General features: G+C 41.3%; 1 protein-coding gene across 2 annotated transcripts; it reads left to right on the forward strand.

Annotated features, from left to right (window-relative positions):
* The first annotated feature begins 9,806 nt into the window (after window positions 1–9,806).
* On the forward strand, window positions 9,807–26,444 carry c13h17orf75 (chromosome 13 C17orf75 homolog). 2 transcript variants are annotated; one of them, XM_036941654.1, is made up of 10 exons: window positions 9,807–10,177; window positions 10,896–10,979; window positions 11,590–11,715; window positions 13,656–13,784; window positions 13,916–13,976; window positions 14,333–14,452; window positions 19,731–19,795; window positions 19,976–20,109; window positions 24,303–24,406; window positions 24,558–26,444. In XM_036941654.1, exons 1-10 carry the CDS (start codon window positions 10,023–10,025, stop codon window positions 24,768–24,770), a joined length of 1,191 nt encoding a protein of 396 aa, XP_036797549.1. In that variant the 5' UTR covers window positions 9,807–10,022; the 3' UTR covers window positions 24,771–26,444. The 2 variants fall into 2 exon arrangements, with proteins under 2 accessions (XP_036797549.1, XP_036797550.1); XM_036941655.1 differs by lacking the exon at window positions 10,896–10,979 and having other exon boundaries at window positions 9,858–10,177.
* The last annotated feature ends 601 nt before the right edge of the window (window positions 26,445–27,045 follow it).

A 27,045-nucleotide genomic window follows, 5' to 3' on the forward strand; every position in this document is an offset into this window, starting at 1 on the left:
ACACAGTGGTTGGAACCAAAAATCTCATATTTGGACTCATCAGACCAAAGGACAGATTTCTACCGGTCTAATGTCCATTACCTGTGTTTCTTGGTCCAAGCAAGTCTCTTCTTATTATTGATGTCCTTTAGTAGAGGTTTCTTTGCAGAAATTCGACCATGAAGACCTGATTCACGCCTCCTCTGACAGTTGATGTTAAGATGTGTCTGTTACTTGAACTCTGTGAAGCATTTATTTGGGCTGCAATCTGAGGTACAGCTAATTCTAATGAACTTATCCTCTGGAGCAGAGGTAACTCTGGGTCTTCTTTTCCTGTGGCGGTCCTCATGAGAGCCAGTTTCATCATAGCGCTTGATGGTTTTTGCGACTGCACTTGAAGAAACTTTCAAAGTTCTTGAAATGTTCCGTATTGACTGATCTTCATGTCTTAATGTAATGATGGACTGCCGTTTCTCTTTGCTTATTTTAGCTGTTCTTGCCATAATATGGACTTGGTCTTTTACCAAATAGGGCTATCTTCTGTATACCACCCCTACCTTGTTACAACACAACTGATTGGCTCAAATGCATTAAGGGAAAGAATTTCCACAAATTAACTTTTAACAAGGCACACCTGTTAATTGAAATGCACTACCTCATAAAGCTGGTTGAGAGAATGCCAAGAGTGTGCAAAGCTGTCATCAAGGGAAAGGGTGGCTACTTTGAAGAATCTCAAATATAAAATACATTTTGATTTGTTAACACTTTTTTTGGTTACTACATGATTCCATATGTGTTATTTCATAGTTTAGACATCTTCACTATTATTCTACAATGTAGGAAACAGTACAAATAAAGAAAACCCTTGAATCAGTAGTTGTGTCCAAACTTTTGACTGGTACTGTACACTACCGGTCAAAAGTTTTAGAACACCTACTCATTCAAGGGTTGGAACCAAACATCTCCAATTTAGACTCCAAGACCAAAATACAAATTTCCAACGATCCAATGTCCTAGGAAAATTATTAGCTAATAACACCCTTTTAACATGTCATACATTTGAGAATTATTTAGTGTGTCTGAATAAAAAGTGTCATTGGTGTTTCTCATTAATCATATCACTTTAGTAAATTATTAAGTTAATGACCTTAGATTTGAGCATCTCTGGCCTCCATTTAAGAAAATCCTCAATTACCTAAAATGTGTCATTGGTGTTACCGTCATTGGTGTTACTACTCCTACTGGAGGTATAATGTTATCATAATGGTAAAACATTTAAAGTCATCAAGCTGACATATTAGTTGATTTAGAATGGGAAGATGTGCCCAATCACATTTAAATCAAATAAAATCAAAGTTTATTTGTCACGTCCGCTGAATACAACCTTACAGTGAAATGCTTACTTACAGGCTCTAACCAATAGTGCAAAAAATATTTTAGGTGAACAATAGGTAGGTAAAGAAATAAAACAACAGTAAAAAGACAGGCTATATACAGTAGCGAGGCTATAAAAGTAGTGAGGCTACATGCAGACAGCGGTTAGTCAGGCTGATTGAGGTAGTATGTACATGTAGATATGGTTAAAGTGACTATGCATATATGATGAACAGAGAGTAGCAGTAGTGTAATAGAGGGGTTTGTTACATTGAGGGAGAGGTTGTTATTCTGGCACCACCTGGCCAGGTCTCTGACTTCCTCCCTACAGGCTGCTTCGTCGTTGTCGGTGATCAGGCTGTTGTGTCGTCTGCAAACTTAATGATGGTGTTGGAGTCGTGCCTCGCCATGCAGTCATGGGTGAACAGGGAGTACAGGTGGGGACTGAGCATGCACCCCTGGGAGCTCCAGTGTTGAGGATCAGCATGGCAGATGTGTTGCTACCTACCCTCACCACCTGGGGGCGGGCCGGGAAGTCCAGGATCCAGTTGCAGAGGGAGGTGTTTAGACATTTATAGAAAAATGTCTTTCATTTTTTTCCCAAATTCCATGTCCAAAGCCACCACATTTCTAGATTGACATGTGGCGAATGGACAGAATCCCATGTGAGCTCCTGGTTAAAATCCATTGGAGTGAAAGAGAAGTACATTCTGAAACTGTACGAAGAGGAGGTTACAGGACCTGCACTAATAAAGCTGCAAAAAGAATATCTGCGTGACACAATTGAAATGAAAGGTGGTCAAATTGATTTATTAAAGCCAAGAACACAGAATCTAAAAGCAGGCAGTAGCACAGAGAGATACCAGAAATGTTGGTTCCAGTGCTGTGTTCACACAAGAGTCAGAACACAACGTTGAGAGGACCAGTGAAACAAGTGAAAGGGGACCCAATTCCACAAGTGAAAATGAACAAACAGATGGCTCATCTTGTTCTCTAAGTAACTTCCGTGCATTTGATGAACATGACAAAGACTTCCGATATGTCAAGCACAGAGTGCTTCCACCAGAGACTGGAACTGAAAACATGATTGTTCCATGCCATGAATACAAATCACTGGAAATTGCCCACAAATTAGAACCACTGAAGCTTAGAGTCAAAGTCGCAAGTGAGGTAATCAGATTTGCTTGTGGGTGCATGAACATGCGGACCAATGGCACAATACACTTTGGGGTCATGGATAAGATTAAAGGCAGCTACAAGCATGGTGAAATCATCGGAATACCAGTTGAAAACCAAAGTGACTTTGTGGATGCATTGGACTACATTGAAAACTGCTTTAAGGATTTAAACCACCATTCTGATGCCAGGAAATGCATAAGGAATCCAAAGTTTATTGAGGTAATTGACAAGGGGAGCAGTGGAGGAAACTGGATCATTGAATTTGATGTTGTCCCAAAGGCAAGAGTGGTGAAAGACCAACTCTACAGTGTTACTATTCCAAAGTTCAGCGAGAAAACTAACAAAGTAATCTATGAAGAGAAAGCACCATACCACAGAGTAGGGGCCAATACACCCCGCATACCTGGTGAAGACTTAGTTCGTTTCATTCAAGGACTGAAAGAGAAAGATCTACAGAGGGAAGAGGCAGAGTCTTCTACCAGTCAAACAGCTGCAGACACTAGGGAGGATCTTGGGAGAAAATTGTCAATTCTCTTGACCTGTGGAAAAAAGTACATGGATGACACCTTGTCATTCATCATTGTGACAAATAAGTTTCAAGAAGAACATCTGAAGACTATCAACTTCTTAGTGCACATGAAAATATTCTGTGTTTTTGACTTCGATCCAGACTCCAAAACATCTGGACTTTGTGGACAATATCGTGAGCACCATGCTGCTAACCTCCACTTTTTGCATGACTTTGCTATTGATCCTGGTCTAAGCACCACTGACTTCAAGAAGAGCTTACAGCTATTTGATCGGACAAGCTGGATATTCTGCAATGGGCGGAATCATTACCTTGGTGGAGAAGATCCTTGTGATGAAAAAACCTGGATCAGAACAAAGAAAAAACAACTGAAAAGGACTGTCTCTGTCATCTGCAATGAAATCCTTCCTGAAGGTTCATTTGTGGTGCTTTTCTTGCTCATGTCTCAGGTCGAACAGCCACTTGTTGATACATTTCATGAATTCTATGCAGAAATGAATGGCCATGAGGATTTGGCCATCATTTCAGAGTCCAAAGAGAACTACAACAAGTGGTCAAGTCTCGCTCAAGCGTCTTGTGATTTGGAATCACTGGAACAAATTAGTATTGTTGGCATGCCAATGAGTCTTGTAGATGCTACAATTCAAAGCATTCAGCTTTCCAATAAACAACTGAGTCGACGCTTACCTGTGTTCAACAAAGGTCTGTGCTTCCTGAAGCCTATAGATGAAGACACAATGCTTTCTCTGGACATAGTCAGTACTGATCAGTGTGAAGAAACAAACTTGGATGTAATGGACAATGACCAAGTTAGTAACATTGAGAAGTATTTATATCAAGGAGGGAAAATCAGCTGGATGCACTTGTGGCTTGCAGAAAAAGTGAAGTGTGAAGAGGTCATTCAGAGAGACGCATACAAAGAAACAACCAAGATTTTAGAGGCCATTTTACAGGATGATACAACAAAAAGGTCCATTCAGAGTGTCAACATATGTCACCAACCTGGCAGTGGTGGAAGCACAGTCGCACATCAGATCCTCTGGAACTGTCGAACCAAACTCCGGTGTGCAGTGGTTAAGCAATCATACCTAATTCAAACTGTATGTCAGCATTCAGTACGCCTGCGAGAATATGAAGAGAAAGACAAAAACCGTTGTCTCCCGGTGCTCTTGCTGCTGGATGACTGTAATGCAGAGTATATAGATGAGTTCAGACATGAATTACATAACGGAATTACAACCATGAAGATCAATTCTTCTGTATTATGTTTCATCCTTCTTGTCTGCAAAAGATGCCACAACCCAGAAAAGATGAGCAGAACAATGCCTTCCCAGACAGTAGCAGTGACACACAAGCTGTCTAGCCAGGAGAAGATTCTGTTCAAAAAGAAACGTCAGGAACTGATTTTTGAACCAGAGTCCATTCTTGCTTTTGTACTCATGAGTGAGGAATACCAAAAGAGTTACATTGAGGACTTTGTGAAGAACCTACTGGAGGATATTGACCACTCATCTCTCACCACTCGCCTTATCAGATTTGTGGCCTTGCTGAACTGTTATGTTGCGAACTCCAGCATATCTGTGTCACATTGTGAGGCCTCCCTGGGCTTAGGTATTCAAATGGATCGTTTCCGTTACCATACATTTGTGAATTCTCTAAGTGAACAAGCTAAACTTGTTTTCATACACCTAAGAGAAAGTACAACACAAATCTCATCTATTAGAATCCATCCTCTTGTAGCAAAGGAAATTCTGAAACAGCTGTCTGCCATTCAGCCTCAAAGCTGTATCGCAAAGGCTCTTCTCTTAGATAAGGTGCTGATGGATCATAGGTTTGGTAGGGATGAATTTTTAAAGTTTATCCGAGATCTGCTCATCAGACGAAACAAAATAAGCAGAGGAGATCCCGACGACAGTTCTTTCTCTCCTTTAATTGAGCATGTCTGTACAGAGAAGGATGGCCTTCAAAAAGCAATTAAACTTTTAGAAGTAGCCTACACTTACTTTGGAAAGAATGCATTTGTAGCCCAGCAGCTTGCACGACTGCTTTACACAAACAAATTATTCATTGAAGCCCAGCACTGGGCGGAGGAAGCAAAAGCACAGCTGCCACATGACACTTTCATCCTTGATACGGAGGGGCAGGTGTACAAGAAATGGTTTTATGAACAGCATGATGCTCTGGAGAAAGCTGAACTAAGGCCCGAAGAGGTCTCTGAAGCCATCGGTACAGCTCTGAAAGGAATTGCTGCCTTCCGTGCCTCTGAAAAAGCTCCAAAATCAGAGACAGTCAGTCTCAACAGCTCCTACTTTGGGGAAGTAGACGTTGGATGTCGGCTACTTCAACTCATATCATCAGTGAATGTTTTCTCAACCAAAGAAGGAAAGTCTGAACTAATGAGGTATTTACTCAGTGACAACATACCAGACGCTGTCAAAAAACCCTGGATGAAGTTCCATGGTCAGTTAAAAGGAATGCAGAAGAGTATTTACATTGCTCTTGAGTGCATTTCTGAAGATCTCAGTTACTATTGTACACATATAAGTGAGGAAGAAGAGGAGCTTGACACAAGAGAACCTGAACAAGTGAGCAATCCAAGAAAATGGCTTACAAGGTAAAGTGCTGTTTATGCTGGATTTTTCTGTAATGTTGTTTCACATTTAGACAGTCCAGTGTCTGACTGCAGTGACACTGGAATGGTCTCTCCACTCAAAAGAAAAATGAACATTTACCAGCTGGGTGGTGGTAATGTCACAACCATACTCTCCCTGCTCTCTGATCAGAAGAATGAGAGATGTGGCAAAAAGCTAGAGGAGATAATTGCCATGTATCCAGAGAACCCCCAAAGGAATGACCTTGACCAAACAGAACTGATCAACTTCATTTTCTCTCAAATAGCTCTTGCTTGTGTTTTACCTGGTTCTTCAAAGCTGGTTGCGCTTACGAAACTTCAAGATCTGAGCATGAGATTTTACAGGGAAGGCAGCAGGTCAGCAAGTGCCTTCTTTTTGCTTTCAATCTTATTCTGGCCAGAGGATCCAAATGACAACCGTTGGAAGGAAGCTAGCTCTGCAAAATATGAAAAGGTCTTAATCTCAGCAATTGACGACCTTCAAAGACTATGTATGCTCAAAACAAAACCACGGAAAGGGAGAATAGTGACTCACTTCTTTTTTGGAAAGGCAAGGGGTCTGTACAAGATTGTTCATCGAAGTGCAATCGAAAAGCAGATAAAGGGAACTCTCACAGAGAGAAGGCTCAAGTGGAGAGGTGGAGAGGTGTGGACAACCCCTGAGGTGGTGCAAATGCTGAAACGTGTTGAAGGATGGACGGAAAACGAGCAGCTCTTTGTGCGAGGCACTACCAAGGGAAGCAAGATCAGAGTCATCCCCTTGTATTCTGCCTCGTTACCAAATGCCAATGAAAACGTCACTTTTTACCTAGGATTCTCTTTCGATGGGGTGGTTGCTTTTGACATTCAAGTTCTGGAGGAGTAAAGTACACTTCAACTTTATGTCCATATAAGCACAAAATGTGCTCCCAAAAGGTTTCTACAACAAAGCGAAACGAGAGTAACCAAATTAATGTGATTTACATGTTCACTACTGTGAATGGTTAGCAGCTGATTATGAGCAAAATGCAGCAAAATGTAAATACAATGGGAACCCTGGAACACATACAGTACATTGTCCTGTTTGAATAAGCTGCATTATGCAAAAGGTAAAGAATGTTGTGGTACTGTCTGTATGAAAATTATGTGGCCGGGTGGGGAGCATTGGACAAACTTCAAGGTTGTCCAAATGCTGAAACTGTTATGAATAATGACTAAATGATGTATACATTTAACGTAGAACTATAATTAACAGAATTCTTCTACCCTGTCACTGTATGATTGTATGACACATGTTATGTGTGTAGTTCTAGTCAGAATTAGAACATTTTGTTCCTTTTTAGTATGTAAGCAGGGTGCAAGTGTGAAACAAATGATAAGAGGAGCTATCGACAGACAAGCTGTACTACTGTGTTCCTTACAGGACATTCTGTCCCCACCCAGGGAGGGGAGAGACCTTGGGCTTGTAGTAGATTGTATAACAGGGGGCAGACAATGTATGAATAGGAGAAGACTTGTGAACTATATTGTCATTGTTTCTGAGAGGAGGGACATTTATGACGAAATGTGAGGTATATAGACCAATGTACAGGAAATGATAGGCAGAGCTCTCGTAAATAAACCTGCTGACTAAGTAGACTGGCCTCTGACTGTTTCATTTCAATAAGAACCTTACAAAGTATTAGTAACAGACAGAGTATTTTAATTGAAGTTAACATTGAGAACAAAATTCTCTTGACAGAAACGTACAGAGTGTTGGACAGAAAACGGAAACCTGTATGTCCGAGGTACAGCCAAGGGAAGCAAGATCAGGCTCATCCATTAGCAGTCTGCCTCTACCAAATACAAACAAAAATAACACTCTATTTACCCAGGCCTTTCTTTCAATGCGGTGGTTGCTCAAATTATTGAGAATTTGACAAGAAATACAAGCAGCAAAATGTAAATACAATGGGAACCCTACAACACAAACAGGGGGTACATGGTCCTGTTAGAATAAGCTGCATTATGTAAATACAATGGGAACCCTAGAACACAAACAGGGGGTACATGGTCCTGTTAGAATAAGCTGCGTTATGTAAATATTGAATAATATTGCAGTATTATGTATAATATGTCTAATGTTGTCTTATCCACATACATATGAAAATGTCATCTCAAGAGAAAGTATTCAATGCATAATACCCATATGTGCTGTTATTGAGGTTAGTCAAATAAAACCATTTGTTAAAAGCCTATCCAGGTGAGGTATTTATGTTACCAGTACAAAGGACATGTTGATCCTAAAACCTCCTCATTTAGCCAAAAACAATTTGTTTGGTTCGCATACCTTATTTAATGCTAAATACAATTCTCAATTGCACGTAAATTACACATATTATACTTTATGTAAAATACACTGCAGATTAACAAAATGGACACATCATGTTAATGTTTAAAGTTCTTTATTCTAATTTGAATATGACTGGATTTGTCCACAACAAAATCTGCATTTGTCACAAAGTACTATACAGTAGGTTCTTTGGCTTAGTTGTGTGTACTAGGTGGGTCTGTGAATAATTAGGACAATTATGCTAATTAACAAAAGAAATACTGTGGCTAATAATGAGTGCCAATGACTAAAGAGCAACGATGTAAACAAAGGGCTCAGGGGAAATAAATCAACAACTAAATGTACAGTATTGCAGCATCTTCTTGTTGCTCTATGACGAACACAACTACAAAAGTAAACTTAAGAAAATAACATGCTAGCAACATTAGTCAGGCTGTTTACACAGGCAGCCCAATTCTGATATTTTTTCCACTAATTTGTCTTTTGACCAATCACATCAGATATTTTCATTACATTTTTTTCAGAGCTGATCTAATGGGTCAAAAGACCAATAAGTAAAAATAAATATCAGAATTGGACTGCCTGTGTAGCCAAAGTATGGAATTGAAATAATGTATAATTACTGTAAAACCTCAATTAATAGCCTGGGCGTTAATTTGTTTCAATCACTGAACACAACCAACGCTTCGTGAAGACAGGCTTCTATTTGAACTAGGCATCTATTTTCTTACAAACCATTTTCCTCCCCCAACCTTAGTCTCACCCTCTTCTGATCCACCTCAGACAAACATTGAAGTTCGACCTTTTTATTTCACCATTCCCTCGCTCATTTTGTATCAATTCCTAAATGCCTGGCTGTTGCCTCGCCCGAATTTTGCTCTGCGAATTTGATGTCCTGTTTTTTTTTTTTTTTTCCACCTTTATTTAACTAGGCAAGTCAGTTAAGAACGAATGGGTTAACTGCCTTGATCAGGGGCAGAACGATAGATTTTTACATATGTGACTTTTTAAGTATTTGAATGACAATTTTTTGTATCGTCTTAATCTCTGCAGCAGTACGGTACCTGGTCATCACTAGCTTCCACATCCTCAAAGTAAAAATGATGGTTAAACCCCGCCCATTTGTAAAATATATATATTTTATTTGTATTTAACCTTTATTTGACCAGGCAAGTCAGTTAAGAACAAATTCTTATTTACAATGACGGCTTACCCCGACCAAACCCTAACCCGGACGATGTTGCGCCAATTGTGCGCCACCCTATGGGACTCCCAATCACAGCCGGTTGTGATACAGCCTGGAATCAAACCAGGGTCTTTAGTGACGCCTCTAGCACTGAGATGCAGTGCCCTAGACCGCTGCGCCACTCCGGAGTATTTTATACCTAACCCTAACTTTAATACTAACCTTAACCACACAGCTAACCTTATGCCTAATCTTAAATTAAGACCAACAATCATTTGTTTGTTTACATGAATTTTTACTATATAGACCATTTTGACTTTGTGGCTGTGGAATCGAAATACAAAACAGTCCATCGGTCATCGGATAGTAAACCTTCAAAAGACCGGTAAACAGTGACCACTAGCGGCTGTTCAGGCTAATGAACGCCAATATCCCAAAAGTTATTATGGCATTGTTTGTATATTCAGAAACATTAGCTTAATTTTACCCATTGATACGTGGCTATAAGAAGGCAACGACCTCTGATAATTTGGGCATAATTTAGCTATTATAATAACTGATGTGTTCAGTTTATTTCCTGGACCAAATCATGTCATAGCAAATTTTACACGGACCTTAAACAACGACGGATTCATGGAATTACACGGCGCATGCGTGAATCAGATCATGGATCTTTAGAAATAATGATAGACTCGTCTCTTCAGTAAAGGAAGTTGTTAGTCTATTCACATGCCTAGTATTGTTATTATTTCTTATCCAGTTCAACCTGCATCCTAAATAACTGAACGTCATTTCTCGGTATCTGTCATTTGTTGATACGTGCGAAGCAATCATGTTTACCTCGCAAACTTCCATGCAAACGTCCTCCTTCCAAGATTCAATTGACGTGGAAGAAAAGGATACGGATTATGATAACGAAGAGATGGGATATAATCAGAAAATACAGTTGAACTGTTACTATACCATTTATCTCTACCAAGGCACCAGGTAATCTTCTCCATCTGAATGTTCTGCTTGAGTCTATCTAACTTTACATCAAGCAATTTGTTTTGACAGTACACAATGACCTAAACTAGGGCATTATTTGGTATGCAAATATCTGCAGATTACGTGAATGTTTACTTGCCTTAGCTACTAGGCTATAGAGAATCTATGGACCTCGGTCCCTCACCCTTCTCCATAGGGATGAATGGAAATGCATTACCAATCACACCAATGTCTCACTTTGTTGATATTATTAGACTCATTGGAGGTTGGAGGTTCTCACAATGTACAGTATTCATGCTCGGACAGTCTTTATACATACACTGTCATTAGTGGAGGCTGGTGGGAGGAACTATAGGAGGATGGGCTCATTGTAATGGCTGGAATGGAACCAATGGAACGGTATGAAACATATGGAAACAACATGTTGGACCCCGTTCCAGTTACTCCATTCCAGTCATTACAATGAGCTCATCCTCCTATAGCTCAACTCACCAGTCTCCACTGACTGTGATAACATCATCAAGCTAGTCCAGCTGCATATTGAGGCCAATTTCTTTGTCACTGTATAACCACTTTCTCCCAAATTCACTGGTTCTCTGTGGACATCAACTGTGGATCCTGCTGCTGACTTACTGTACTGTCAGTTCAGACTTGCTGTTCTGTTCTCCACTAACTAACCAAGTCATGAGTATAGTAACTACCTACAGTACCTGTCTAGATCTGAGGCAGCTGCAGAGGGCAACGTGGCATGGAGCCAGAGAAGAACAGATTCCACAGCCAGTACCAGTCAGGAAGACTTTAGGTAACCAAGGTCTCCCCGTGACCTGTCTGTTTCTCTAGTGGTTTTATTTCTGTGGCTTTCAGTGTTGTCCTTCTCTGTCGTATCCATGGGCCTGCTGCTGGAAACCTATCAACCTGGAATCAACACTGTTTCTTTCCTGTCATGATGTCATCAGTGTGCTTCCGGCTATCTGGGATATGGAGTCACAAAGCCTAGTATCTATCTACCTCCTTCTGTACACACTGTTCACCCTACTTCTTTTGGGATGTCGTCTTTCTGTGACATCAAGTTGTTTCAGCCTCAGATACTATAATGATGATGATATAGTTATGTGATATGATATTGTTATGTTATTAAAATGTGATATTTCAGTGTCACATCATGCATCTTACATAGTGACCATAAGGAAAGAGAAGTGGGAAGGAAGGATTTAAATAGGCTCTGTGACTCACATGGAAACTGGAAGATTCTGTTTCACTATATCTGTATCTAGCCTTCATGTTGTGTTGATGTGGCTTTTATTCGTCGGCTTCCTTCTTCATCACCTCTTTGGCTGTTCACTTTCTCATCAGATCGGATTGGTTGCCTGTCACTCTGTTTCCATGGTAACTGACTCTTGCCCCACCAACAGCCTCACCCTAGTGGACAGCAGCCTGCCGGTAGAGGCAGAGCCTGAGCTACGATGCTACATCTCCCGGAGGCTGAGCAAAGGAGCCCTGCTCGGGGGCATGGGAAACATTGCCGCCGTGGAGCTCAGGTGACCTTAACGAACTTAAACTAAGGGCCTCATTCCAAACCAACTCATCTCTCCTTTCCTTAAGAACTTGTTGAACCTAATTTCAAACCAATCCAGCTTTAATATCCTTAGGAACCTGTTGAGCCCATCTCACAGATCTGATTGGGTGGCTTAGGTATGGTATCAGCAATATAGTAACTACACTGCTCAAAAAAATAAAGGGAACACTAAAATAACACATCCTAGATCTGAATGAATGAAATATTCTTATTAAATACTTTTTTCTTTACATAGTTGAATGTGCTGACAACAAAATTACACAAAAATTATCAATGGAAATCAAATTTATCAACCCATGGAGGTCTGGATTTGGAGTCACACTCAAAATTAAAGTAGAAAACCACACTACAGGCTGATCAAATTTTGATGTAATGTCCTTAAAACAAGTCAAAATGAGGCTCAGTAATGTGTGTGGCCTCCACGTGCCTGTATGACCTCCCTAAAATGCCTGGGCATGCTGATGAGGTGGCGGATGGTCTCCTGAGGGATCTCCTCCCAGACCTGGACTAAAGCATCCGCCAACTCCTGGACAGTCTGTGGTGCAACGTGGCGTTGGTGGATGGAGCGACATGATGTCCCAGATGTGCTCAATTGGATTCAGGTCTGGGGAACGGGCGGGCCAGTCCATAGCATCAATGCCTTCCTCTTGCAGGAATTGCTGACACACTCCATCCACATGAGGTCTAGCATTGTCTTGCATCAGGAGGAACCCAGGGCCAACCACACCAGCATAGGGTCTCACAAGGGGTCTGAGGATCTCATCTCGGTACCTAATGGCAGTCAGGCTACCTCTGGCGAGCACATGGAGGGCTGTGCGGCGCCCCAAAGAAATGCCACCCCACACCATGACTGACCCACCGCCAAACCGGTCATGCTGGAGGATGTTTCAGGCAGCAGAACGTTCTTCACGGCGTCCCAGACTGTCACGTCTGTCACGTGCTCAGTGTGAACCTGCTTTCATCTGTGAAGAGCACAGGTCGCCAGTGGCGAATTTGCCAATCTTGGTGTTCTCTGGCAAATGCCAAATGTCCTGCACGGTGTTGGGCTGTAAGCACAACCCCCACCTGTGGACGTCGGGCCCTCATACCACCCTCATGGAGTCTGTTTCTGACCGTTTGAGCAGACACATGCACATTTGTGGCCTGCTGGAGGTCATTTTGCAGGGCTCTGATAGTGCTCCTTCTGCTCTTCCCTGCACAAAGGCGGAGGTAGCGGTCCTGCTGCTGGGTTGTTGCCCTCCTACGGCCTCCTCCACGTCTCCTGATATACTGGCCTGTCTCCTGGTAGCGCCTCCATGCTCTGGACACTACGCTGAAAGACACAGCAAACTTCTTGCCACATCTCGCATTGATGTTCCATCCTGGATGAGCTGCACTACCTGAGCCACTTGTGTAGGTTGTAGACTCCGTCTCATGCTACCACTAGAGTGAAAGCACCGCCAGCATTCAAAAGTGGCCAAAACATCAGCCAGGAAGCATAGGAACTGAGAAGTGGTCTGTGGTCACCACCTGCAGAACCACTCCTTTATTGGGGGTGTCTTGCTAAATACCTATAATTTCCACCTGTTGTCTATTCCATTTGCACAACAGCATGGGACATTTATTGTCAATCAGTGTTGCTTCCTAAGTGGACAGTTTGATTTCACAGAAGTGTGATTAACTTGGAGTTACATTGTGTTGTTTAAGTGTTCCCTTTATTTTTTTGAGCAGTGTATATACAGGCCTGTGTGTCTCTGGCTCTATCTAGCTAAGCAAGGTCTTAATTTGGAATCAGACCGAAGTATTCTCTCCTTATGTATACATCTGAAGCAATGTGGCACCAATTAGCCTGCACACTTCTAAAGTAGTGTAAAGCCAGTGTTTTTCATTCATAATAAATATGTGTTTGTTGTCCCATCCCAGTGTCCCAGAGGCAACGGTGGGCTGTTACTGCTGTCTCCTGGAGCAGGAGAGATCCCCAGAGCAGCCCGACGCGGACGGCAATGGCTATGTAATCTGCCTGATGGGAGGCTCTGAGAAAGGCCTCAACCTATATCCTTTATAGGCTAACATGGTCTTTCTGAATCATACTAATGTAGAGTCAGTCTAGATGTATAGATGGGTACTGAAACTCATAAACCATTCATCATTAAACCATAAACCATTTCCTTAATCAACTTTACGTTTAGACTTGAACTGGACAAGTACGTGCAAGGCCTGCAGAGCAGTCTACAGACTGCTGAGGTAAGCAGGAAGTGGAATCACCAAAATAATATAATTGTACTGGATTCCATCATCTCTTGGACAGGGCTCCTTTGTAATAAACACTATCTGAAGGGGACTCACCTAGGTTGTGTTCAAGAGGGAAAAAAATGTTTTGAAATGGGGTGGTACTACCTGATGTTGTCAAATAAGAACACAGATTTTTCTTCTCCATTGTGAAAGGTTTTGCTATCAGTGTGACCTATTTAACACCACCCTAGATAGATAAATATAAAATGACTACACAAATAGGTAGTCCCCTGTGTAGGGTTATAAGTGTTATTTCCCTCTCTGTCCTCCGTGTGTGTGTGTGTGTGTGCATATATATATATATATAGCTGGTGAACCTAGAGACTGAGATCAGGCCCTACCTGAGCATGTGGTACGAGGAGTCTGTGATGCACATCCACAGAGTGGTGCAGATGGTCCAGGGGAGCATCAGCTTCCTGCTATATGCTGTGAGTCACCTTTGACCCATCATTTGACCGTTACCATAGTGATTAATTCCCCCTGTACCAGTGATTCCCCCTCATTGTTTCAATACATTTACTTCCCCTCCATGCTTCACTATGTTATGTTTTTGCTAGTTACTTACTTGGGCTGTGTCTACTAGATAAAGCTATAATTTAGTCTTTACTGACTAGTAGCCATCTTGCTTGACAAAACAAATGGGAAGTGGAAACATTCAAATATAAAATGAGATATTCCCAGCGTATTGTATTGTCACAAAACATCCACTCTAACAATGAGATATTCCCAGCGTATTGTCACAAAACATCCACTCTAACAATGAGATATTCCCAGCGTATTGTATTGTCACAAAACATCTTCACATTTGTTGGCGTCAGTCACGCAATTGCATAGTTCAAAACGCATAATTTTCTTTGATGGCCATCAATGTTGCCACTGTGTAGCTTAGAGCAGAAACAAGGTTCCAAGAATCATTTTGACTGGTTGTAACGTTGATCAGGCCCGTGTCATTGTAGAATAAAGTTTAGTTTAATATGCAGCGCTGATCAGACCCGTGTCATTGTAGAATCAAGTTTAGTTTAATATGCAGCGCTGATCAGGCCCGTGTCATTGTAGAATAAAGTTTAATATGCAACACTGATCAGGCCCATGTCATTGTAGAATAAAGTTGAGTTTAATATGCAGCGCTGATCAGGCCCATGTCATTGTAGAATAAAGTTTAATATGCAACACTGATCAGGCCCATGTCATTGTAGAATAAAGTTTAATATGCAACACTGATCAGGCCCATGTCATTGTAGAATAAAGTTTAATATGCAACACTGATCAGGCCCATGTCATTGTAGAATAAAGTTTAGTTTAATATGCAACACTGATCAGGCCCATGTCATTGTAGAATAAAGTTTAATATGCAACACTGATCAGGCCCATGTCATTGTAGAATAAAGTTTAATATGCAACACTGATCAGGCCCATGTCATTGTAGAATAAAGTTTAGTTTAATATGTAACGCTGATCAGGCCCATGTCATTGTAGAATAAAGTTTAATATGCAACGCTGATCAGGCCCATGTCATTGTAGAATAAAGTTTAGTTTAATATGCAACACTGATCAGGCCCGTGTCATTGTAGAATAAAGTTTAGTTTAATATGTAACGCTGATCAGGCCCATGTCATTGTAGAATAAAGTTTAGTTTAATATGCAACACTGATCAGGCCCGTGTCATTGTAGAATAAAGTTTAGTTTAATATGCAACACTGATCAGGCCCATGTCATTGTAGAATAAAGTTTAATATGCAACACTGATCAGGCCCATGTCATTGTAGAATAAAGTTTAGTTTAATATGTAACGCTGATCAGGCCCATGTCATTGTAGAATAAAGTTTAATATGCAACACTGATCAGGCCCATGTCATTGTAGAATAAAGTTTAGTTTAATATGTAACGCTGATCAGGCCCATGTCATTGTAGAATAAAGTTTAATATGCAACACTGATCAGGCCCATGTCATTGTAGAATAAAGTTTAATATGCAACGCTGATCAGGCCCATGTCATTGTAGAATAAAGTTTAGTTTAATATGTAACGCTGATCAGGCCCATGTCATTGTAGAATAAAGTTTAATATGCAACACTGATCAGGCCCATGTCATTGTAGAATAAAGTTTAATATGCAACGCTGATCAGACCCGTGTCATTGTATAATAAAGTTTAATATGCAACACTGATCAGGCCCATGTCATTGTAGAATAAAGTTTAATATGCAACGCTGATCAGGCCCATGTCATTGTAGAATAAAGTTTAATATGCAACACTGATCAGGCCCATGTCATTGTAGAATAAAGTTTAGTTTAATATGCAGCGCTGATCAGGCCTGTGTCATTGTAGAATAAAGTTTAATATGCAACACTGATCAGGCCCATGTCATTGTAGAATAAAGTTTAGTTTAATATGTAACGCTGATCAGGCCCATGTCATTGTAGAATAAAGTTTAATATGCAACGCTGATCAGACCCGTGTCATTGTATAATAAAGTTTAATATGCAACACTGATCAGGCCCGTGTCATTGTAGAATAAAGTTTAGTTTAATATGCAACACTGATCAGGCCCGTGTCATTGTAGAATAAAGTTTAATATGCAACACTGATCAGGCCCATGTCATTGTAGAATAAAGTTTAGTTTAATATGCAGCGCTGATCAGGCCCGTGTCATTGTAGAATAAAGTTTAGTTTAATATGCAGCGCTGATCAGGCCTGTGTCATTGTAGAATAAAGTTTAGTTTAATATGCAGCGCTGATCAGGCCCGTGTCATTGTAGAATAAAGTTTAGTTTAATATGCAACACTGATCAGACCCGTGTCATTGTAGAATAAAGTTTAGTTTAATATGTAACGCTGATCAGGCCCGTGTCATTGTAGAATAAAGTTTAATATGCAACACTGATCAGGCCCATGTCATTGTAGAATAAAGTTTAGTTTAATATGCAGCGCTGATCAGGCCCGTGTCATTGTAGAATAAAGTTTAATATGCAACACTGATCAGGCCCATGTCATTGTAGAATAAAGTTTAGTTTAATATGCAACACTGATCAGGCCCATGTCATTGTAGAATAAAGTTTAATATGCAACACTGATCAGGCCCATGTCATTGTAGAATAAAGTTTAATATGCAACACTGATCAGGCCCATGTCATTGTAGAATAAAGTTTAGTTTAATATGTAACGCTGATCAGGCCCGTGTCATTGTAGAATAAAGTTTAATATGCAACGCTGATCAGGCCCATGTCATTGTAGAATAAAGTTTAGTTTAATATGTAACGCTGATCAGGCCCGTGTCATTGTAGAATAAAGTTTAATATGCAACACTGATCAGGCCCGTGTCATTGTAGAATAAAGTTTAGTTTAATATGCAGCGCTGATCAGGCCCGTGTCATTGTAGAATAAAGTTTAGTTTAATATGCAACACTGATCAGGCCCGTGTCATTGTAGAATAAAGTTTAATATGCAACACTGATCAGGCCCATGTCATTGTAGAATAAAGTTTAGTTTAACATGCAGCGCTGATCAGGCCCGTGTCATTGTAGAATAAAGTTTAGTTTAATATGCAACACTGATCAGGCCCGTGTCATTGTAGAATAAAGTTTAGTTTAATATGTAACGCTGATCAGGCCCGTGTCATTGTAGAATAAAGTTTAATATGCAACACTGATCAGGCCCGTGTCATTGTAGAATAAAGTTTAATATGCAACACTGATCAGGCCCGTGTCATTGTAGAATAAAGTTTAGTTTAATATGCAGCGCTGATCAGGCCCATGTCATTGTAGAATAAAGTTTAATATGCAACACTGATCAGGCCCATGTCATTGTAGAATAAAGTTTAATATGCAACACTGATCAGGCCCATGTCATTGTAGAATAAAGTTTAGTTTAATATGCAACACTGATCAGGCCCGTGTCATTGTAGAATAAAGTTTAGTTTAATATGCAGCGCTGATCAGGCCCGTGTCATTGTAGAATAAAGTTTAGTTTAATATGCAGCGCTGATCAGGCCTGTGTCATTGTAGAATAAAGTTTAGTTTAATATGCAACACTGATCAGGCCCGTGTCATTGTAGAATAAAGTTTAGTTTAATATGCAGCGCTGATCAGGCCCATGTCATTGTAGAATAAAGTTTAGTTTAATATGCAGCGCTGATCAGGCCCGTGTCATTGTAGAATAAAGTTTAGTTTAATATGCAACACTGATCAGGCCCATGTCATTGTAGAATAAAGTTTAATATGCAACACTGATCAGGCCCATGTCATTGTAGAATAAAGTTTAGTTTAATATGCAGCGCTGATCAGGCCCGTGTCATTGTAGAATAAAGTTTAGTTTAATATGCAACACTGATCAGGCCCATGTCATTGTAGAATAAAGTTTAATATGCAACGCTGATCAGGCCCATGTCATTGTAGAATAAAGTTTAATATGCAACACTGATCAGGCCCGTGTCATTGTAGAATAAAGTTTAGTTTAATATGCAACACTGATCAGGCCCATGTCATTGTAGAATAAAGTTTAATATGCAACACTGATCAGGCCCGTGTCATTGTAGAATAAAGTTTAATATGCAACACTGATCAGGCCCGTGTCATTGTAGAATAAAGTTTAGTTTAATATGCAAAACTGATCAGGCCCGTGTCATTGTAGAATAAAGTTTAGTTTAATATGCAGCGCTGATCAGGCCTGTGTCATTGTAGAATAAAGTTTAATATGCAACACTGATCAGGCCCGTGTCATTGTAGAATAAAGTTTAGTTTAATATGCAGCGCTGATCAGGCCCATGTCATTGTAGAATAAAGTTTAATATGCAACACTGATCAGGCCCGTGTCATTGTAGAATAAAGTTTAGTTTAATATGCAACACTGATCAGGCCCGTGTCATTGTAGAATAAAGTTTAGTTTAATATGTAACGTTGATCAGGCCCGTGTCATTGTAGAATAAAGTTTAGTTTAATATGCAACACTGATCAGGCCCGTGTCATTGTAGAATAAAGTTTAGTTTAATATGCAGCGCTGATCAGGCCCGTGTCATTGTAGAATAAAGTTTAGTTTAATATGCAGCGCTGATCAGGCCCGTGTCATTGTAGAATAAAGTTTAGTTTAATATGAAACGCTGATCAGGCCCGTGTCATTGTAGAATAAAGTTTAGTTTAACATGCAGCGCTGATCAGGCCCGTGTCATTGTAGAATAAAGTTTAATATGCAACACTGATCAGGCCCATGTCATTGTAGAATAAAGTTTAATATGCAACACTGATCAGGCCCGTGTCATTGTAGAATAAAGTTTAGTTTAATATGAAACGCTGATCAGGCCCGTGTCATTGTAGAATAAAGTTTAGTTTAATATGTAACGTTGATCAGGCCCGTGTCATTGTAGAATAAAGTTTAGTTTAATATGCAACACTGATCAGGCCCATGTCATTGTAGAATAAAGTTTAATATGCAACACTGATCAGGCCCGTGTCATTGTAGAATAAAGTTTAGTTTAATATGAAACGCTGATCAGGCCCGTGTCATTGTAGAATAAAGTTTAGTTTAATATGTAACGTTGATCAGGCCCGTGTCATTGTAGAATAAAGTTTAGTTTAATATGCAGCGCTGATCAGGCCCGTGTCATTGTAGAATAAAGTTTAGTTTAATATGCAGCGCTGATCAGGCCCGTGTCATTGTAGAATAAAGTTTAGTTTAATATGCAGCGCTGATCAGGCCCATGTCATTGTTTTCAAGGCTCTGAGTCACATACACGTGGAGGTCACCAATGCAGATGACAGGACCAAGGCTGATGTTGCTAGGTGAGTTACTTTAAAGGTCCAGTCCAGTCCAAATTGGGTTTTCGGTCAAATTCTGTTTAATAAATGAGTATCACTTCTGAAAATAATCTGAAAACACCTGGTCTTTATTCCTGTGGTTAAACTATAAGAATATACAGTATGTGCTGTGAATATGAATGAATATGGTTCATGTGTGTGTAGGTTCATTAAGGCAGCCAGTCTGCAGGGCCTGGTCCAGGAGGACACTACCACAGCCTCTCTGTATAAGGCCTCAGAGGCTCTTACTGACCTGGTCATAGACTGCTCCACCAGCCCTCCTACACTCTCCAACACAGGTCTGTGTGACTGCTCTAACCTGTGGATATATACACACACACACACACACACACACAGGTCTGTGTGACTGCTCTAACCTGTGGACATACAGTGCCTTGCGAAAGTATTCGGACCCCTTGAACTTTGCAACCTTTTGCCACATTTCAGGCTTCAAACATAAAGATATAAAACTGTATTTTTTTGTGAAGAATCAACAACAAGCGGGACACAATCATGAAGTGGAACGACATTTATTGGATATTTCAAACTTTTTTAACAAATCAAAAACTGAAAAATTGGGCGTGCAAAATTATTCAGCCCCCTTAAGTTAATACTTTGTAGCGCCACCTTTTGCTGCGATTACAGCTGTAAGTCGCTTGGGGTATGTCTCTATCAGTTTTGCACATCGAGAGACTGACATTTTTTCCCATTCCTCCTTGCAAAACAGCTCGAGCTCAGTGAGGTTGGATGGAGAGCATTTGTGAACAGCAGTTTTCAGTTCTTTCCACAGATTCTCGATTGGATTCAGGTCTGGACTTTGACTTGGCCATTCTAACACCTGGATATGTTTATTTTTGAACCATTCCATTGTAGATTTTGCTTTATGTTTTGGATCATTGTCTTGTTGGAAGACAAATCTCCGTCCCAGTCTCAGGTCTTTTGCAGACTCCATCAGGTTCTTCCAGAATGGTCCTGTATTTGGCTCCATCCATCTTCCCATCAATTTTAACCATCTTCCCTGTCCCTGCTGAAGAAAAGCAGGCCCAAACCATGATGCTGCCACCACCATGTTTGACAGTGGGGATGGTGTGTTCAGCTGTGTTGCTTTTACGCCAAACATAACGTTTTGCATTGTTGCCAAAAAGTTCAATTTTGGTTTCATCTGACCAGAGCACCTTCTTCCACATGTTTGGTGTGTCTCCCAGGTGGCTTGTGGCAAACTTTAAACAACACTTTTTATGGATATCTTTAAGAAATGGCTTTCTTGCCACTCTTCCATAAAGGCCATATTTGTGCAATATACGACTGATTGTTGTCCTATGGACAGTCTCCCACCTCAGCTGTAGATCTCTGCAGTTCATCCAGAGTGATCATGGGCCTCTTGGCTGCATCTCTGATCAGTCTTCTCCTTGTATGAGCTGAAAGTTTAGAGGGACGGCCAGGTCTTGGTAGATTTGCAGTGGTCTGATACTCCTTCCATTTCAATATTATCGCTTGCACAGTGCTCCTTGGGATGTTTAAAGCTTGGGAAATCTTTTTGTATCCAAATCCGGCTTTAAACTTCTTCACAACAGTATCTCGGACCTGCCTGGTGTGTTCCTTGATCTTCATGATGCTCTCTGCGCTTTTAACGGACCTCTGAGACTATCACAGTGCAGGTGCATTTATACGGAGACTTGATTACACACAGGTGGATTGTATTTATCATCATTAGTCATTTAGGTCAACATTGGATCATTCAGAGATCCTCACTGAACTTCTGGAGAGAGTTTGCTGCACTGAAAGTAAAGGGGCTGAATAATTTTGCACGCCCAGTTTTTCAGTTTTTGATTTGTTAAAAAAGTTTGAAATATCCAATAAATGTCGTTCCACTTCATGATTGTGTCCCACTTGTTGTTGATTCTTCACAAAAAAATACAGTTTTATATCTTTATGTTTGAAGCCTGAAATGTGGCAAAAGGTCGCAAAGTTCAAGGGGGCCGAATACTTTCGCAAGGCACTGTATACACACACACAGGTCTGTGTGACTGCTCTAACCTGTGGATATATATACACACACAAAGGTCTGTGTGACTGCTCTAATCTGTGGACATATACACACACACACAGGTCTGTGTGACTGCTCTAACCTGTGGACATATGCACACACACAGGTCTGTGTGACTGCTCTAACCTGTGGACATATACACACACACACAGGTCTGTGTGACTGCTCTAACCTGTGGATATATATACACACACACAGGTCTGTGTGACTGCTCTAATCTGTGGACATATACACACACACAGGTCTGTGTGACTGCTCTAACCTGTGGACATATACACACAGGTCTGTGTGACTGCTCTAACCTGTGGACATATACACACACACAGGTCTGTGTGACTGCTCTAACCTGTGGACATATACACACAGGTCTGTGTGACTGCTCTAACCTGTGGACATATACACACACACACAGGTCTGTGTGACTGCTCTAACCTGTGGACATATACACACACACACAGGTCTGTGTGACTGCTCTAACCTGTGGATATATATACACACACACAGGTATGTGTGACTGCTCTAATCTGTGGACATATACACACACACAGGTCTGTGTGACTGCTCTAACCTGTGGACATATACACACAGGTCTGTGTGACTGCTCTAACCTGTGGACATATACACACACACAGGTCTGTGTGACTGCTCTAACCTGTGGACATACACACACACACACAGGCCTACTGGAACGACTCTAACAAACAGACACTCTCCCACAGTCACAAATACAGATCTGTGTTACAGCTGTAGCCACACCACTACAAAACAGGTCTTTGTATGGTGCATTCAGAAAGTATTCCGACCCCTTGACTTTTTCCACATTTTGTTACGTTACAGCCTTATTCAAAAATGTATTAAATTGTTTTCTTTCTCTCATCAATCTACACACAATACCTCATCATGACAAAGCAACAACTTTTTTTTGACATTTCTACAAATCTATAAAGATGAAATATCACATTTACATAAGTATTCAGACCCTTTACTCAGTACTTTGTTCAAGCATCTTTGGCAGCGATTACAGCCTCAAGTCTTCTTGGGTATGACACTACATGCTTGGCACACCTGTGTTTGGGGAGTTTCTCCCATTTCTTCTCTGCAGATCCTCTCAAGCTCTGTCAGGTTGGATGGAGCACAATGCTGCACAGCTATTTTTAGGTCTCTCCAGAGATTTTCAATCTGGTTCAAGTCCGGTCTCTAGCTGGGCCACTCAAGGACATTCAGAGTCCTGAAGCCACTCCTGCGTTGTCTTGGCTGTGTGCTTAGGGTCATTGTCCTGTTGCAATGTGAATCTTCACCTCAGTCTGAGGTCCTGAGCACTCTGGAGCAGGTTTTTGTCAAGGATCTCTCTGTACTTTGCTCCGTTCATCTTTGCCTTGATCCTGACTAGTCTCCCAGTCCCTGCCGCTGAAAAACATCTCCACAGCATGATGCTGCCACCACCATGCTTCACCATACGGATGGTGCCAGGTTTCCTACAGACGTGACGCTTGGGATTCAGGCCAAGAGTTCAATCTTGGTTTCATCAGACCAGAGAATCTAGTTTCTCATGTTCTGAGAGTCTTTAGGTGCCTTTTGGCAAACTCCAAGCCGGCTGTCATGTGCCTTTTACTGAGGAGTGGCTTCCGTCTGGCGACTCTACCGTAAAGGCCTGATTGGTGGAGTGCTGCAGTGATGGTTGTCCTTCTGGAAGGTTCTCCCATTTCCACAGAGGAACTCTAGAGATCTGTCATCAGGTTCTTGGTCACCTAGCTGACCAAGGCTCTTCTCCCGTGATTGCTCAGTTTGGCCTGGCGGCCAGCTATAGGAAGAGTCTTGGTGGTTCCAAACTTCCTCCATTTGAGAATGATGGAGCCCACTGTGTTCTTGGGGACCTTCAATGCTGCAGACATTTTTTGGTATCCTTCCCCAGATTTGTGCCTCGACACAATCCAGTCTCGAAGCTCTACGAACAATTCCTTCAACCTCATGGCTTGGTTTTTGCTCTGAAATGCACTGTCAACTGTTGGACCTTATATAGACAGGTGTGTGCCTTTCCAAATCATGTCCAATCAATTGAATTTACCACAGGTGGACTCAATCAAGTTGTAGAAACATCTCAAGGATGATCAATGGAAATAGCGATGCACCTGAGCTCAATTTCGAGTCTCATAGCAAAGGGTCTGAATACTTATGTAAATAAGGTGTTTGTTTTTTATTTTTAATACATTTGCAAAAATGTACAAAACCTGTTTTCGCTTCGTCATTATGGGATATTGGGTGTAGATTGCTGAAGAAAAACAATTATTTAATCCATTGTAGAATAAGTCAAGGGGTCTGAATACTTTCCGAAGGCACAGTACATGTACACACAGACATAGAATCACCAAAACATTTCCCATTAATGATCGTCACAGAATACACACTGGCTAATCACTCCGTCATCCCTCTCACACCTTTTTCCAGTCAGTAACCGTTTCTGTGACGGTTGGATCCAGTCATTCCTGAACGCAGCAGAGCGCTGTAACCCTTTCCTCCTCAGACAGATCCTGGAGAACTTCAAACTCAAGGTGGGCAAACGCACAGCACACAGACAAGTGGATCACTTTAAACCATTATATAAATACTGTATGTCCAGGCCATGTTTAAAATGGCTTACTGCTTTCTCATCCATGCTCTCTCTCTCCCCCCTCTCTCCTTCTCCTCCCCCTGTCTCTCCAGGCCATCCAGGACATGAACAGTCTGAAGCGGTTCATCCGCCAGGCTGAGTCGAGTCACTACGCTCTGTTCCGCTGCTGCCAGTTCCTGCAGGGCTGTGGGAATGGGGACGTGCTGCTCCAGAACGCCCACGCCGAGCACCGGGACCTCCCTGAGGCCTGCAGCATCATCCGCGTGCTGGATGAGTTCCTCGGCGAACAGCAGGCCCAGGGATGAGGATAGGGATGAGGGACACTGACACACCGCAGCCACCAGGTCGGCGATAGTTGAACCTCGAATTGGCAGTGACACCTCGAGGGCGGCGATAGTTCAACTCTAACCTACCCAGTCTCAACACCATGGCCTGTATTTATAAATTATCCTATAGAAGTCAGAACTCCTGTTCTGAGATGTGAATTTGTGAATACAGGCCCAGACCTGTGTGAAATAGGGGTGCGCTTGATTTGAGTTGGCCACTTTTGGGTCCATTTCTTTTGTTAAATTGTTGTACCAGACTAACTAAATCAAGCACAGCACAAGGATGTGGAAGTATTTGACCCAGGTCTCCTCACACGGGAACTCTTCCATGCTAGTTGTCAGTGTGTATCTGTTTTGGCACTTTCCTTTACCAATGGTGTTTTACAGTGGTCCCTGTCTTCATTTGCGGTGTGATTGAATAGCATTTACCCAGAAGAAACAGACCAAGTATGTTGTATCTGGATCAGAATTAACTCTAAAAACAAACATATCCAAAGTCATGTTAACACTAGTGATTTCTTTGCTGGTATTAAAACACGCAGTACTATAAACGAATGGAAACACAATCAGTATGTTTAACCCAGAATATACATCTCAACATGTGAATCATTTGTTTTGCTTGTCTTACATCATGTCCACATGTTGTATTTCTTTTAAATGATTAGTGTTGCTTGCCTTTTGTCTGCATGTCAGTATGCTATCTACATACTACAGTACAATCCTGCTTTTCTGCACAGTGGAACAATGCACAAATCACTTTAATCAGCTTTTGTTACTTACTCAATTTCACCAGTAAAGAAATTGCTACACACTGACATTCCCACGTAGCTCAGTTGGTAGTGCACTGCGCTTGCAACACCAGGGTTGTGGGTTCGATTCCTAAGGGGGAGCAGTATGAAAATGCATGCACTCACTACTGCATGTGTCTGGATAAGAGCTTCTGCTAAGTGACTAAATTCATGCGCTGCTTGTTTTTGTATTTCTGTTGCTGACTGCTGTCTTATCTAAAGATACTCGTTAATGTGGTTAATCCTTACATTCCTTAGTAGGGAATATTAGTGTTGTAGAGGCCAACGTGTTGTATATCTACTTCACAGGAGGCTGCTGAGGGGAGGACGGCTCATCATAATAATAGCCAGAACGGAGTGAATGGAATGGCATCAAACGCATAGAAACCATGTGTTTGATACCATTCCACCCTTTCCTCTCCATCCATTACCATGAGCCCGTCCTCCCAAATGAAGGTGCCACCAACCTCCTGTGATCTACTGTCACTGTATGTTAAGTTACAAAAATGACCTTCACTACTCTTCACCAGCCCTATTGTAATGATAGTGTGTTCAGGGCTAAATAACCCACATGATTTATTGTGCCTGTATGACAGCAACTACGTAGGTTCTATTTTCCTATCAATGTGTCGACGTCTCTAAAAAGTATATTATGGTGAAAATGAAGCAATATTGTCTGTGAAAGTGTGTCCTTTAAACTGTGAACCAAGTGACATGTTAGTCGGTGATCTATTGTAGTGGACAATGGTGAATGATCATTCAACCTTTTAACTGTGCATTTAAATCTCCTGTACAAGTTAATGTCTATTAATGTGGTGTCTATCATGTTGATCTGTGGTTTGACTTGTATAAATAGTCATGTGAATCCTCTGTGTGGACTGAATCATGAATATGAAATCTGATTTCTGACCATATGAAACAATAGGGTCCCAGTTGACCTATGTAATTATGGCCCTGCCTACACCTAACGATTAAAAAAATCTAAATCATATGAGCAAAAAATATTCCATTTTATTTGGAGTGTCTAGCCAAACAAAGTTAAACGAGCCTATTTATAAAATGAATATGAATTTGGACGGGCAGAAATGATTAAATATTAGAGCATTAGACCTCACTAAAGGCTTCAATCGTACAACAACTTTACTTAATTCCGAACTGGTTCTCTAGTACAGTGGTTCCCAAACTTTTTATAGTCCCGTACCCCTTCACACATTCAACCTCCAGCTGCGTACCCCCTCTAGCACCAGGGTCAGCTGTACCCCCTCTAACACCAGGGTCAGCTGTATCCCCTCTAGCACCAGGGTCAGCTGTACCCCCTCTAGCACCAGGGTCAGCTGTATCCCCTCTAGCACCAGGGTCAGCTGTACCCCCTCTAACACCAGGGTCAGCTGTACCCCCTCTAGCACCAGGGTCAGCTGTACCCCCTCTAGCACCAGGGTCAGCTGTATCCCCTCTAGCACCAGGGT

This window comes from Oncorhynchus mykiss, chromosome 13 (assembly GCF_013265735.2).
Source record: "Oncorhynchus mykiss isolate Arlee chromosome 13, USDA_OmykA_1.1, whole genome shotgun sequence".
NCBI lineage: Eukaryota > Metazoa > Chordata > Actinopteri > Salmoniformes > Salmonidae > Oncorhynchus > Oncorhynchus mykiss.